The sequence below is a fragment of the Anomaloglossus baeobatrachus genome, chromosome 5 (assembly GCF_048569485.1).
Source record: "Anomaloglossus baeobatrachus isolate aAnoBae1 chromosome 5, aAnoBae1.hap1, whole genome shotgun sequence".
Classification (NCBI taxonomy): Eukaryota; Metazoa; Chordata; class Amphibia; order Anura; family Aromobatidae; genus Anomaloglossus; species Anomaloglossus baeobatrachus.
The window spans coordinates 567,478,672-567,493,713 of record NC_134357.1 but is presented as its reverse complement, the minus strand read 5'-3'; the positions used below and the strand labels follow the sequence as shown (position 1 = coordinate 567,493,713).

The following is a 15,042-nucleotide window of genomic DNA, read 5'->3' as shown; positions in this document are numbered from 1 at the left end:
TAGAAGTACCCTCTCTCTGCCTCCACACAATGGTAATGTAAGTATTCATGTCTCCCGCACAAAATAAAAATACTTTCTTGGTGTCTTCACACTGTAGTAATTCCTCCTATTTGGCCATGCCCAATATTAATGCCCCCTTTGTGCCTCTATGCAGTAGTAATATTTCCCTTTGTGCCTTCATATATTAATGCCACCTTGCACCTATACAGTACATAATAATAATGTGTTTGTATGCTCCTGTCTGTACTAGGCAGCTTGTCATCAGAGGCGCAACGCCTGACCTTCTTTGTCCATCTCCATCTTCTGGCAGATCACAGGCCTTAACACTAGAAGTCCCAGAAATTTCGAGCTCCCCCCTGAAGTCCCGAAAGAGGGTCAAATGACCCTTAGTCCAAACTGAATAGAACTAACTAGAAACTAAATGGCTAAACTCAATGGAAAACAACAACCTCCTGTGGTGCGACAGTAATGGCTGTAATTACAGAACAAAAGATGGTAATTATAGGATGTTAGCTAAAATCCTTCAGGTCATTCGACCCGTCTCTGGGTTCCAAAGGTAGAAATGTTAAATGACCCCTCTCTGGGACTTCTAGTGTTAGGAGTCTTGTGGCTCACCAGAGTAAGTGGCTCCGCAGGGAGCCATTCGTTCTCTTCTCAGCCATGGTTTTCAACTGCTTCTGTGTCCTGAGGAAGCAGATACCGTTTAAAGCTGTTTCTGCCCCCTCCGAGCCCTGTTGCTATTGCGAATGTTACATCACTGTATGTGGACAATCAGTGCACAAAAGACCCATAAATAGCCCCATAGAATATAACTTGTTTGTTTACTGTGCTTGGCAAACAGACATCACAGCGATGTAAAACAATGAAATGTATATATGGCTTACTGAGGCAAATTTATTAATGAAAAGGAATGTATCTACGGAAAAGTACATATGGATTAACCCCTTCCTAACGTGACATTCAGAAACGCCATAACTTGAGTATTAACAGCTGAGTCTGCTCTGTACAGAGCAGATGCTGTTGATATGATACAGCCAGCACCAGCCTCTAACAGCAGCAATCTGAGTGCACAGTGGACGTAAACATTACGACGTCCATCATCCCTATATGATGGGATTGCATGATCTCATTGGTTGCCATATGAACAGGGGCCAAATAAAAGTCCATGTTGCCATTATACAAGTTTTTCCCATGTCAAATATGAATGTAGAAAAAGAAAAGAAAAAACATATCTGTTATCCTCCTAAAGGGGGCTTTACACGCTGCAACATCGCTAATGCGGAGTCGTTGGGGTCACGGAATTTGTGACGCACATCCGGCCGCATTAGCGATGTTGCTGCGTGTGACACCGATGAGCGATTTTGCATCGTTGCAAAAACGTGCAAAATCGCTCATCGGTGACATGGGGGTCCATTCTCGATTATCGTTACTGCAGCAGTAACGATGTAGTTCGTCGCTCCTGCGGCAGCACACATCGCTATGTGTGACGCCGCAGGAACGAGGAACCTCTCCTTACCTGCCTCCCGGCCGCTATGAGGAAGGAAGGAGGTGGGCGGGATGTTCCAGCCACTCATCTCCGCCCCTCCGCTTCTATTGGGCGGCCGCTCAGTGATGTCGCTGTGACGCCGCATGGACCGCCCCCTTAGAAAGGAGGCGGGTCGCCGGTCAGGTATGCGTGACGGGTCTGCGCGATGTTGTGCGGCACGGGCAGCGATTTGCCCGTGTCGCACAACAGATGGGGGTGGGTACCCACGCTAGCAATATCGGGACCGATATCGCAGCGTGTAAAGTAGCCTTTAGTCTGCAAAATCGAAAATTGTTTGGCATAATCAAAAGACAAACAAACGACCAAAATTGGCATTTTTCATTCAATAAAATTGAACTGATGGCAGCCGAAACACCGTTCACACCCCAATAAAGTATTGTCATCATTAATAATGACAGCACCACATGTATAAAAACAAGCTGTACCATAAATCTATCGACAGAAAAATAGAAAAGATCTAGTTCTCAATATTGTGTTGTGCATCCCTGGTTTAGACAAAAATTTCTTCAGTTCACAGAACGAAGATTCGGTAAACACTTTATTCTAGTAGTGTTCACAGTGATAGAAAAATACTCTCTATATCTGATTTGTTCCAGTAGGCACTAGACGCTTGAACACTGTCAAGCGGGGGCGAGGGAACGCCTGGCGTGTGGCACAGCACACAGGAATAAAACCGGGGAAGATGTAGAGGAAGGCCCTGGTGATAGTGAGAGGGATCACCACCTCACACTCACCTGTGACTGATCCCTGAGCTCCCTAACATCCCTAGATGGGTGCTTCCTCCACCCCTGTGCGAAATTACTCTGACTAATGAGTAGGTCAGCATGACACTAATCCCACTACTAAAACAACAAATAATAATAAAACAACACAAGGAGAGTAAGACAAATGGGGTGGTGAAAGACACAACAAATAACACTCCTAGGTTTCTTCAGTCAGAAACTTCACAGCTGCGACTGAAACACCTCAGGTACTCCAGAGACAGGCTCCTTGAAAGTGGTCAGTATAGAAGATCTATCACAGGCATGGAGTAAAGGCAGGAGTGGGTAAATATAGTGGAAATGTGTAATGACAAGATGCTGCTGCTTTGCTAAAGGCTATATGTAATTTCAGCCAGAAAGGAAAGGGTTCTTAACCCTTTCAGCATCAAAAGAAAGTAAATCCACCCCAACACAAAATGTAACCTGTGAACGTGACACACTCGTGACAAACATTTACTCATACCTACAGGATAAAATCTTGCCAGGATTCTTTTTGCAGAACCATGTGAAGGTGGACTGCAGATCAAAGCTTATTAATGGCCCCTGAAATGCATGTATTGACATACCTCAGGGGTTATATCTTGCTTGATACCACATCAAAATCACAGAAGATACAAGCTTCCAAGCAATGGCCAATTAGTTTCACCTTCTGAGTTCTGTCTGATCTCTAGAAGTATGAAGTTTACGACATTATTGCTGTATACCAGATCACAACTCTAGGGGTAAGTTCACACAGTGCGTTTTTCGCTGCGTTTTTGCACGTTTTTCGGGTGCGTTTTTGGCCTCAAAACTGCATGACTTTGCTTCCCCAGCAAAGTCTATGAGTTTTCATTTTTGCTCTCTGCACACAACTTTTTTTTTAAGCTGCGTTTTTGAGCTTAAAAAAAATGGACATGTCAATTCTTTCCTGCGTTTTTCTGCGTTTTCCCCTCATGCAATGCATTGGAAAAACGCAGAAAAATGCAGAGATCAAAAACGCAGCCAAAAACGCACCAAATCGCGGCAAAAACGCATGCGTTTTTTGCCGCAGGTGCGTTTTTGTGCGTTTTTAGCGGCCAAAAACGCACAAAAACGCAGCGTGTGCACATAGCCTAACAATTGTACTTCTTACATGGAATTTTGTTTTTTTTTCTGTTTAGGCTTTTACTATAAAGGATACTGATTTTTGATTTACTTAACTGTACTGACTTGTCGACGATGGATAGGGACCGAGACAAGATGGTGGAGAGGATAATACACCTCACCCTAGAGATCCTCTTCCGGCTTACTGGAGAGGTGAGAGATTCTGATGACGTCACATTACATCATTCTTATCTATGGGAATAACAGATGGACAGAACTGGAGAGGTGAGGACTCTGGAAATGTCTGGAGTGAGATTTCTTACTGTGTCTCTCCATAACCAGGATTACACAGTAGTGAAGAAGACCTCTAGTGAGCGCTGTCAGGCCCCTGTGTCTGAGGGATGGGGAAGACCCCTGAGCCCAATCACGGGGCCTCCACCTCACCCCCCGATACATGAGGACATCAATGACCAGAAGATCCTAGAACTCACCTACAAGATGATTGAGCTGCTGACTGGAGAGGTGACACTGCTGGGAATGCTGGGACATTATACAGTAACGCTATGAAGGGATCGGAGGTGACGGTATCATTGTATGTGTCAGGTTCCTATAAGGTGTCAGGACGTCACCGTCTATTTCTCCATGGAGGAGTGGGAGTATTTAGAAGGACACAAAGATCTGTACAAGGATGTCATGATGGAGGATCCCCAGCCCCTCACATCACCAGGTAATAGACAGGACTAAATATACACGGCCTATTATTATCTGTATGTAAGGAATGAATTCAGTCCCTGTATGTGTCTCCTCCAGGTCTATCCAGTAAGAGGACAACACCAGAGAGCTGTCCCCGTCCTCTTCTCCCACAGGACTGTAAACAAGAAGATCCCGATGTTCCTCAGGATCATCAGGTAGATGGAGAGAAGGTGCCATGAAATCTCCCTATGATGTGTAGACGGCTGTGAAGGTCTTGTGCTCAGTCTTGTTTTATCCTCCAGTATTATATGGTTTATACTTGTGTAATGAGAGCGATGGAGATGGCAGGATTAGAGCTGATCATAGATGGGACTTCTCCATCTGTCTGTAACTTTTACAATATTTGTTTCAGGGTGAAGATCTGCCCCATATTAATACTACAGAGACATATGTGAGGGGTGATGAGTGGAGTAAAGAGGAGATTCCTACAGATGACCGCCCAGGTGAGTAGTGACCACTAAATGCAGAGAAGTCACAGATTCTTCTCGTATCACAAACGTGAGTACATGCCTTACAATTTTGTAAATCTTTTCATGGGACAATACAGAAGATCTGACCCTGTGATACAATGTATAGTGTCAGTGTGCAGCTTGTATAACAGTGTAAATTTAGTGGCCCCTAAATAACTCAACACAGACATTAATGTCTAAACCACTGGCAACAGTAAGTACACCCCTAAGTGAAAATGATCAAATTGTACCCAATTAGCCATTTTTCATTACTGTTACAAGGTCTCAGGTGTGAATGGGGGCAGGTGTGTTACATTTGCTATTATCGCTCACACACTCTCTCATACTGGTCACTGGAAGTTCAACATGGCTCCTCCATGGCAAAGAATTGTCTTAGGATCAAAAAAACGGAATTGTTGCTCTACATAAAGAAATAGTATGCAGAGGTCGTTTTTTCAGAAAAGATTTATGAGTGCTGTCAGGAAGGGGGTCCGCCTGTCAGTGCTCAGACCATATGCTGCACACTGCATCACATTGCATTGCTCTGCCTTGCTGTCATCCCAGAAGGAAGCCTCTTCTAAAGATGATGCACAAGAAAGTTGCAAACAGTTTGCTGAAGACCAGCTGAAAGTTTTATACTTTTATTGTGGACAATATAAACGTATCCTCTCCCTTCGTAAACTGGATAACAGTTCGGTATTCCAACATAATAATGACCACCAATACCTCCAAGACCATCACTGTCTTGCTAAATAAAATGGAGGATAAAGGTGTTGGAGAAGGCCAAGCATGTCTACAGACCTAAACCCTATTGTGGGACCTTCTGAAATGGAAGGTGGAGTAACGCAAGATTTCTAACTTCCACCAGCTTTGTGATGTCGTCATGGAGGATGGAAGAGGATCCATCGGCTCCTGTGAAGCTCTAGTGATCTCCAGACCCAAGAGAGTTAAGGCCATGCTTGAAAATAATGGTCACACAAAATATTCAAACCAGGGACACAATTTGGCCATTTTTACCTAGGGGTGTACTTATTTTTGTTGCCAGCTGTTTAGATATTAATGGCTGTGTGATGAGTTATTTACACTGCTGCACACTGACACTGTACATTGTATCACAGGGTCAGATCTTCAGTGTTGTCCCATGAACAGATATAATAAAATAGTAATAAAAAATGTCAGGGGTGTACTCACAATACTGTGTCCCATGTCCAGAATTATTTTTTAACTAGTAAATATAAGCTGGTGACAATTCTCTCTCTAAAGAAGCACAAGACAAGAGGATAAAACAGGATTACTTGGTTGGGATGGATGGGGCTCTTTAGCTTTTTACAGTGGTGATGGTTTTTGCTTTCAGTCATCGGACACCAATCAGGATCCCTATTCTTTTGTGAGGAAAGCTATATCTACCGTGTTTTCTTGAAAATAAGACCTCACCGAAAATAATATATAAAAAAGAGAAAACCCGGCTCAGCCATGTAAGTGGTGCTCAGAAGTAAATATAGTCAATATAATAAAGATAACTTCGGCACTCATGCAGGAATAATAGAGAAAGATGCGAAAAAAATTCTTTAGTGTTTTTTATTGTGAAGAAAATTAACAAAAAGGAATCCCTTGTGTATTACCACCAACGTTTCGGCCTAGAATTTTTCTGCCTTTATCAAGGTGATAGGGATCTATATATGAAACAAATATCACATTTATTGTGCGTACAGTAACATAGAGAACATGCAAGTATGAAAAATATAATTTCACGATTTTGTAGTAAGGACATCATGTAATTATGAAAAAAAACAAGACGATATATCTAATACCTAACAAACATAAAAACGAATTTTGATAATGTTTCTCAAAAACGCATGTCATGATGAACGATAACCATTCTAGGAAAGAAGAAAGAAAGTATAACAATACTCGAAGAATAATTTACAAGATCAATACTATCTTTGGCCAAATGAGGTCCGTATGAACGAGAGGAAAAAAAAGGAAATTCAAGCAGAAACACAGAAAAACACAGAATAAAAAGGGAAAAAGAGGAGACCAATGCTTATACATCCATTATCTCATGTGTTCGAAGAAGCGGGAAGAGTCCTTTATTTATCCACCAATTGAGTATTTTTGAAAAAAAAGGAAAAAGAGGATTTTTTTCTATGATGGAGGTCTCATTGGACTTCGTCCATTGTAGATCATATGACTGGTCCTATAGACAAGGTTATTAAAAATGGTGTTAGATCCCCTATATGTAATAAATATGTACAGAATCGGTATACCAATCAACGTACCTGCTGCAATGCTGCAAGTATAAGGAATGTGTTAATCCTTATGGGGGTAGAGAGAGTAAATGATATGCTGCTGCGGAATTGTAAACGGAATCTGATGACACAATAGGATCAGAATATTCAAGGAGATATATGTAATCCTATGTAATTATATCATCCGATGAACGGACCCGGTATCATATAAAGTGATACTTGTATCTCTCTGGTCTGGAACAGAGGTACGTAAACACCGAGTTGGTTGCGTGTTTCTAAAGGATTCAAATGTCAGATAAATGCATTCTGTGTACCATTACATGACACCCATAATAGAATATGTGCAGGGGTGTACATACCTGAAAGAACAGAATAACTGAATAATTTACATGACCCCCCCAACCTAGGCAGGTGTAACCTCACTCTGGGATTATACTGATGATAGTTATTCCTAAAAGGGTCATATGAATAATGTATATGAGAGCAAAATATGCCATATGAACAAATATAAGGGAATTCAGGTTATACTACACATACCTATCCAGCAGTGAATCCAAACCTGGATCAATTAGAAGTATGTACTGCAATGGCTCTGACATGCATATGCTCTATAACCAAGTGATAATCCGGTATTAGATGAAAATGTGTACCATATTTGTCGGACCATAAGACGCACTTTTTCCCCCCCAAATGTTGGGGGAAAGTGGGTGGTGCGTCTTATAGTCTGAATATAGGGCCGGGAATGAGGGTGCTGTGGTGGAGCGGGTCATCGGGGGCAAGAGCAGGCTGCAGCAGCGCCTGCCGTGACCACGTGGACCCGCTCATTTAATATGCACACCCATCCTCCCGCCCTTCTCTCAGCACTGAAGCAGGCGCTGACAGGTGGGCGGGATGATGGGCGAGGGATAAACAGCCAGCCCGCATGATCACCCCTGACAACTACAGCCTGGAGTGATCATGTGCAGCTGTATTCACTGCTCCCCGAGCATCATCATCAGCGCGGGGTGCAGTGAATCAGTATATTCACCTGTCACCGTTCCCCTGCAGCACCGCAATCTCCTCCTGGCTGCTGGCGGCCGCTGAGTGGAGCCGTCCCCGTTCCCCTGCAGCATTGTGATGTCCTCCTGTGCCAGCGGCGGCCGCTGAGTGGAGACTAGCGGCGCGCACAGCGATGATGTCATCGCTGTGCGCACGTGTCCACACGCAGCTGCCGCTGGCACAGGAGGACATCGCAATGCTGCAGGGGAACGGGGACGGCTCCACTCAGCGGCGCTGCCGCTGACACAGACGGGAGGAGGAGAGATGCTGCAGGGAGTGAGGTGAGGCAAGGTGAGTATGAACATTTTTTTTTTGCAGCAGGGTGGGGGCATATGAGCAGGATGGGGTATATAGCAGGATGGTGGTATATGAGCAAGATGGGGGTATACAGCAGGTTGGGGGTATACAGCAGGTTGGGGGTATATAGCAGGATGGGGGTATATAGCAGTATAGGGCCATATGCCAGGATGGGTTACCGTATATAGCAGGATGGGGCCATATGCCAGGATGGGTTACCTTATATAGAAGGATGGGGCCATATGCCAGGATGGGGTATATAACAGGATGAGGGACATATACTGTATATACAAGGCAGGAGGATCATTATCAGGCTGTGGTACCTTAGTAGAGAATTTCGAGACATTACCCCCATAACAGTGTCAGCAGCAGATCCTCGCCCCATAACAGTGTGTCATGACTCCCATTTTTTGCTTAAAATTTTATTTTCCTGCTCTAAAACCAGGGTGTGTCTTATGGTCCGGTGCGTCTTATAGTCTGAAAAATACGCTATATATCTATGGAGTCATACATACCCCATTCACAGGACATGAAAATATAAGCTTCAGTGGTAGACAGCAGTTAATTTTCTCCACAATAAACACTAAAGAATTTTTTTCGCATCTTTCTCTATTATTCCTGCATGAGTGCCGAAGTTATCTCCCCGAAAATAAGACCTAGCAGGATTTTTCAGGGAGGCTTAAATATAAGACATCACCCGAAAATAAGACCTAGCTGCAGTCAATAATGAAGTGTCTATGCAGCAGTAAAAAAGTTAAAGACACTGCAGGACACTTCATTATAGACAGCGGACACCCTAAAAGGACAGAAAAAAGAAGATAGAAGACTCCGCAGTCATACCAGACGCCAACCGGAAGCAGGGGAGTGCATCAAGGTCCTGCAGTGGAACTTCACATCAGATAAGGCACACATACACAAGAACGCACACACTACAGATCGCATCCACACACCAGATAAGGCACACATACACAAGAACGCACACACTACAGATCGCATCCACACACTCACCACATCCAGCGATATTGATTGCTTCTTGGCGCTTGTAAGGACTAGCGACACTGTGCAGTGGATCTCCCAGGACCTGCGGGAGGATCACATGGCCAGAAGCACGTCATATCTCCGGATATTGTCAGTGTGTGCGCGCGTGATTATACAGGTATATGTGATCGGATGTGTGAGTGTATGCAGTCTGATGTGTGAGTGTTGGCCGGACGCAGGGAAGGATGGCGTGCAGCACATCTGCCTGGAGCGCCCACCGGAGATCAGTGGGAGGAATGATGTGTGTGTATGTGTATAGGCTATCTCATCTATGTATGTCGGCCAGATGCAGGGGAGGCGTGCAGCACAGAGATCCCAGGGAGGAATGATATGGAATCTGATGTGTGTGTGTGTGTCTTGTCTATATGAGTGTATGCTATCTGATGTGTGAGTGTGTGTGCTGATGTATGTGTGTTGGCCAGACGCAGGGAGGGCGACATGCTGGGAGATCTGGGAACAACACAGATGCCCGTGGCTGGTAAGTATGATGATCCTGGGAAGGGGGAGTCTGCCTTTTGTGGGACGTAAACTTACCCCAAACCATGTCTCCTCGTGAATAAGACACCCCCTGAAAATAAGACGTAGTGCTTTTTTCAGAGCAAAAAAATATATAAGACAGTGTCTTATTTTCGGGGAAACAGGGTAGCTCATCCAAATCTTCCTACTAGGATTGTGTCACATGACACATTTGGATTTTATATACTATGTATTGCTTAGGAGGAATGTGCCTGACAGTCAGTGTCAATGCTGAGGCAACTGTCTACTACACTGTAAAGAAAAAATCTACCACACATTATACTTTTCTTTGCAGTGGCCATCTGTATAGAAAAAAGAAGTCTTGCAGGTGCACACCCGCCAATTGTAAGCCGAAAGAATGCACTTTTGGTTTCCAGAGGGTGAATGGTCGTCTATGGCAGCATTTTGTGGTGCCTGTTTTGAGGTTTACTGTTATGCGGGCGTCACACGGGACGATCTATCGTGCGATTGCACGAGTGATCGTAACCGCCCCCGTCGTTTGTTTGTCACAGGCAATTAGTTGCCCGTGGCGCACAAAGTCGTTAACCCCCTGTGACACACACTTACCTCCCGAACGACCTCTCTGTGGGCGGCGAAAATCCTCTTCCTGAAGGGGGAGGGACGTTCGGCGTCACAGCGACGTCACACAGCGGCCGGCCAAAAGCAGAGGAGGGGCAGAGATGAGCGGGACGTAAACATCCCGCACACTTTCTTCCTTCCGCATTGCCGGCGGGACGCAGGTAAGCTGTGTTCATCGTTCCCGGGGTGTCACACGGAGCGATGTGTGCTGCCGCGGGAACGATGATGAACAACCGGCGCACAGAAGAAGAAACTACTTTTTGAAAATGAGCGACGTGTCAACGAGCAACGATAAGGTGAGTATTTTTGCTCGTTCACCGTCGCTCGTAGCTGTCACACACTACGATATATCAAACGATGCCGGATGTGCGTCACTTACGACGTGACCCCGCCGACATATCACCCAATATATCGTACCGTGTGACGCCCGCATAAGATTGTGATTTGTTTGCATCACTGTTAATAATTAGTGATGACTGAATAGTAACTATTCATGTTCGGTTTATTCATAACGAAACCCAAAGTACTATTCCGGTATTTGTCACAAATAACGAAACTAATGCAAGTCAATGGGGAACCTGAGTATTTTTCTCAAAGATTTCCAGAAAAATGCCTGGGTGTCACACTAGGTACGGGGAAGTACCAAGCGAGTGTCGACAAGTAAGGGACAGGGACAGGGACCCCTGCATCTAGGGAAGCGGGAGATGGTGACTTCTGACCAAACCTACTGCTGGTCCCTGGGGTCCCTCACTAGCCTAGATAGGTTCCACATCTATGCGCTGAGCCGGATTCCTGACCCTAGGTATCCCTAGTGCTGTATCCTAAAATAGGGAACGGGTGGGATGAGCTCAGTGCTGTGTCATGGTTGTGTAACGGCCGATGCCCGGTTCCGTGACCCAGGGGGTCGCTTTTTAAAAGGGGATATATACAGGGGAGATGATAAAGTTTATATCGAGACACCACTTGCGGGTTGCGGTTAAGGTGATGGAACCACCGCTGCACAGTCTTTTACCACTGGGGCTGATGGTAATGGCAGCTTGGATGTTAGGGTTTCCGCAAGTAGGGCCGGGCCCCAGGGAGTGAATGGTGGGATCCGGTGCAGAAAGAAAGGAGACCACACAATGGGAATACAGTGCAACTGTTGTTTTACTCACTGAGTTGTTGATGCTGCTGTGCTGGGGACGGCTGGTTCAAACCCCTAGTCCATTTTGTTCCAGTGCCGGTGTGGTAACATGGTGGCCTATTTCCCGGCACCTCTCACTGGTTCGTGGAACCCCGTAGCTTGGAGCGTCTGTGGGTCCCCTACTGTCTGTCGGCAGTCTCTCGTCCGTACGGCGGGCAGTGTGAACCCTGTAGGGTCATGTCCTGTTCTGGTCCCTGGCTCTAGCTTTACTGCTGGTGCCCCCGGATTCTTGGGTCAGTGAGGTCCTTGAAGGTCTCCTCACTGTGCAGGTATTTGTCAGGTTGCCTAAAGCTTTCGCCTGACCTAGGGCCCTGTGCCCCGTCGGTGCTCTGATTCCAGGGGTACCTGCCTGTGCCCTCTCTGGCAACCACTCTCCTACGCCACCTAGGTCACTGCTACACAACCCTGTCTGGAGACATGTTCGTCCCCTTCAACTCTCACTACTGGAATCCCTCTGTCTTTCTGTCTGTCCTCTTCCACCTGGTCGTCGGCTAGTGGACTGGACTGGCTCCACCTCTGGGTGGCCATCCATGGGGTCCCGGACTAGTCAGTCACCCATGGTTGGGAGTGGGAAACTGGGAATGTTCTGTGTTTTGGTCGTACCTGCAATGGTCTTCCAGGTCCCTGGGGGTAGGCCCTGCATCTTTGTCAGGATGCAGTACCTAGTAGTGCCCTGATGGGTTCAGGGGTGCTACACATGAACTACTTATCCACAGATGACTCAGGCAATTATACCACAGATGAGTATAAGCCGGCTAGCTTGCAACCAGAGCTTGAATGAACTAAATATTATCACCAGCATCAGTCCAGATAAGATGGGTGTATTTAAACGTAAGGGGAATACTGATAAGCAGCAGCTGGATGGAAGGTGAGCTCCCCTGGGTCCTAAAGGGGAATAGTTGAAAATCTAGCAGGAAAGCTACCAAGTACAATGAATACTAACAGCAGGAACAACAGAAAGTCAGGGAGCGTTTTGCGCAGCCAAACACTTTGACCTTCTATTGCCAGAGACCACATGAATGTTTAACTTGGGATACACCTGTGACATCAGGTTCCCCATTGACTTGCATTAGGTTCATTATTCTTGATGAATACCAGAATGGTACTTTGGGATTTGTTACGAATAATCCAAACATAAATAGTTACTATTCACCCATCACTATTAATAATATCATTTAGCTGAATATCTTTTTATTTATATTCACATTTACTAGCTAAATGTTATGTTATAAAACACCAGGATGACTTTTAGGTGATAAAAATCCAAAACAATCCGTTTTATTCTTGACAGATGATTGTCCCAAGAACGCAGAAGGACATTGGATATTTGATTATAAAGCAGATGATTGTGATATTAAACAAGATACATGTGAAGGGCATGCCGTAATACGAAATATAGCCCTTCATAGACAAGATCTATCATTTCATCCTTTAGAACTGGTCCCATATTTTGATTCATCACAGAACGTTACGGAAAATATACATCACAGAAGAGTTGGCATAAATCAAAGCGGTCACACAGGAGAGAAGCCATTTTCATGTCCAGAATGTGGAAAATGTTTTGACTGGAGATCACAACTTATTAAACATAAGAAAGGTCACACAGGGGAGAAGCCATTTCCTTGTGAAGAGTGTGGGAAATGTTTTAGAGAGAAATCTGATCTTTTTAGACATCAGAGAATTCACACAGGAGAGAAGCCATTCTCATGTTCAGAATGTGGAAAGTGTTTTAAGCAGAAATGGAGTCTTGTAATTCATCAAAGAAATCACACAGGTGCAAAGCCGTATTCATGTTCAGAATGTGGGAAACCTTTTAATAATAAATCAAGTCTTATTGGACATCAGTGGGTTCACACAGGAGTGAAGCCATTTTCATGTTCAGAATGTGGTGCACTTTTCACCAATAAGTCAACTCTCTCTAAACATAAAAATATTCACATAACAGCAAAGCCATTTTCATGTTCAGAATGTGGGAGGTGTTTTATCTGGAAATCAAATCTTATTAAACATATGAAAAATCACACAGGAGTAAAACCCTTTTCATGTTCCGAATGTGGAAAAAGTTTCACCCAGAAATCATGTCTTGTTTCACATCAATTAATTCACACAGGAGTAAAGCCATACTCGTGTTCAGAATGTGGGAAATGTTATACTTCTAAGTCAAATCTTGTTAAACATCAATGGGTTCATACAGGGGTGAAGTCATTTTCATGTTTAGAATGTGGGAAACTTTTTGCTGGTAAAACATCTCTTGCTACACATCAAAATATTCACAACGGGGAGAAGCCATTTTCATGTTTAGAATGTGGGAAATGTTTTAAGCAGAAATCGGTACTTTATAGGCATCAGAGAATTCACCTAGGAGCAAAGCCATTTTCATGTTCAGAATGTGGGAAATGTTTTAGCCAGAATTCAGCTCTTTATCGACATCAAAGAACCCACACAGGTGAGAAGCCATTCTCATGCCCAGAATGTAAGAAATATTTTACCAGGAAATCAAACCTTAAGAACCATCTAAAAATTCACACTGAGCAGAAGCCACTATCATGTAGCATACAGTATGTAGAAAGTGTATTCCCCGAAAGGCAGCTCTAAATGTCAAGAATGTCACAAATCAAAAACATTTTCATGTCCATAATATTTATGCAGAAATCCCATTTTTTTTTTTTTAAACCTCAAATACTTTGGCTTACCACGTAATCCATTCTATAAATATTTGCAATTCCTACAATTCTTATAACAAAACCAATACTTTGAATGTTTGATATGTTTATTAGTGATGAGTAAGCACTACCATGCTCGGGTGCTCAGTACTCGTAACGAGCAGTTGGATGCTCTGATGGGTATAACTTGAGTACCCAAATATAATTGAAGTCAATGGGGAACTTGAGCATTTTTCTTGAAACTCTTTTGACAAAATGCTCCAGTTCCCCATTGACTTCCATTATACTCGGACGCTTGAATGGTCGCAACTCAACTACTCATTACGAGTACTGAGCACCTGAGCATGGTAGTGTTCACTCATCACCAATCTTTATTAATTTGGTTGCTGGAGCTGGCACATCGGAAGATCAGATATTCTTCCTATAAAGCTCCTTAAATTAGATTCTCCAAATTATGAATTAAAATATATCTGTTTGTAACTCTTGTATCTGTCTTTTTTTTGGCTTTCTTTAGTTGATTTCTGGCCACAATCTATATTAGAATATTAGAACTTGAATGTGCATAGAAAAAAAAGTCTGTAAAACCAAAACGGTGCAAAATTTGCAGTGAAAACCAATTGCAAATATTATTTATTTTTTTTGCCCAAAATACATTTATTTATGTAATTGTCCCCAAAAGTGGTCAACCCCTTTAACCACTTCACCCCGGGCTATTTTCCGTTTTTGTTTTTTGCTCCCCTTCTTCTGAGAGCCATAACTTTTTTTAATCTTTTAGTCAATCATACCATATGATGTCTTGTATTTTGCGGGACGAGTTGTACTTTTAAATGAAACCATGAGTTTTAGCATATATTGTACTGGAAAACAACAAACAGATTCCAAGTGAGCAAAAATGGCAAAAAAACGGC

General features: G+C 43.8%; 1 protein-coding gene across 1 annotated transcript in view; it reads left to right on the top strand.

Moving 5' to 3' along the window:
• Positions 1-14,357, top strand: part of LOC142313045 (uncharacterized) — a 63,608-nt gene extending 49,251 nt beyond the window's left edge. The window contains exons 2-6 of the mRNA XM_075352031.1: positions 3,447-3,582; positions 3,712-3,891; positions 4,158-4,277; positions 4,475-4,565; positions 12,763-14,357. Of these exons, the coding sequence (XP_075208146.1) occupies positions 3,505-3,582; positions 3,712-3,891; positions 4,158-4,277; positions 4,475-4,565; positions 12,763-14,066 (1,773 nt within the window). The 5' untranslated portion in view covers positions 3,447-3,504 and the 3' untranslated portion in view covers positions 14,067-14,357. The remainder of the gene's footprint in view (positions 1-3,446; positions 3,583-3,711; positions 3,892-4,157; positions 4,278-4,474; positions 4,566-12,762) is intronic.
• Positions 14,358-15,042: the final 685 nt, after the last annotated feature.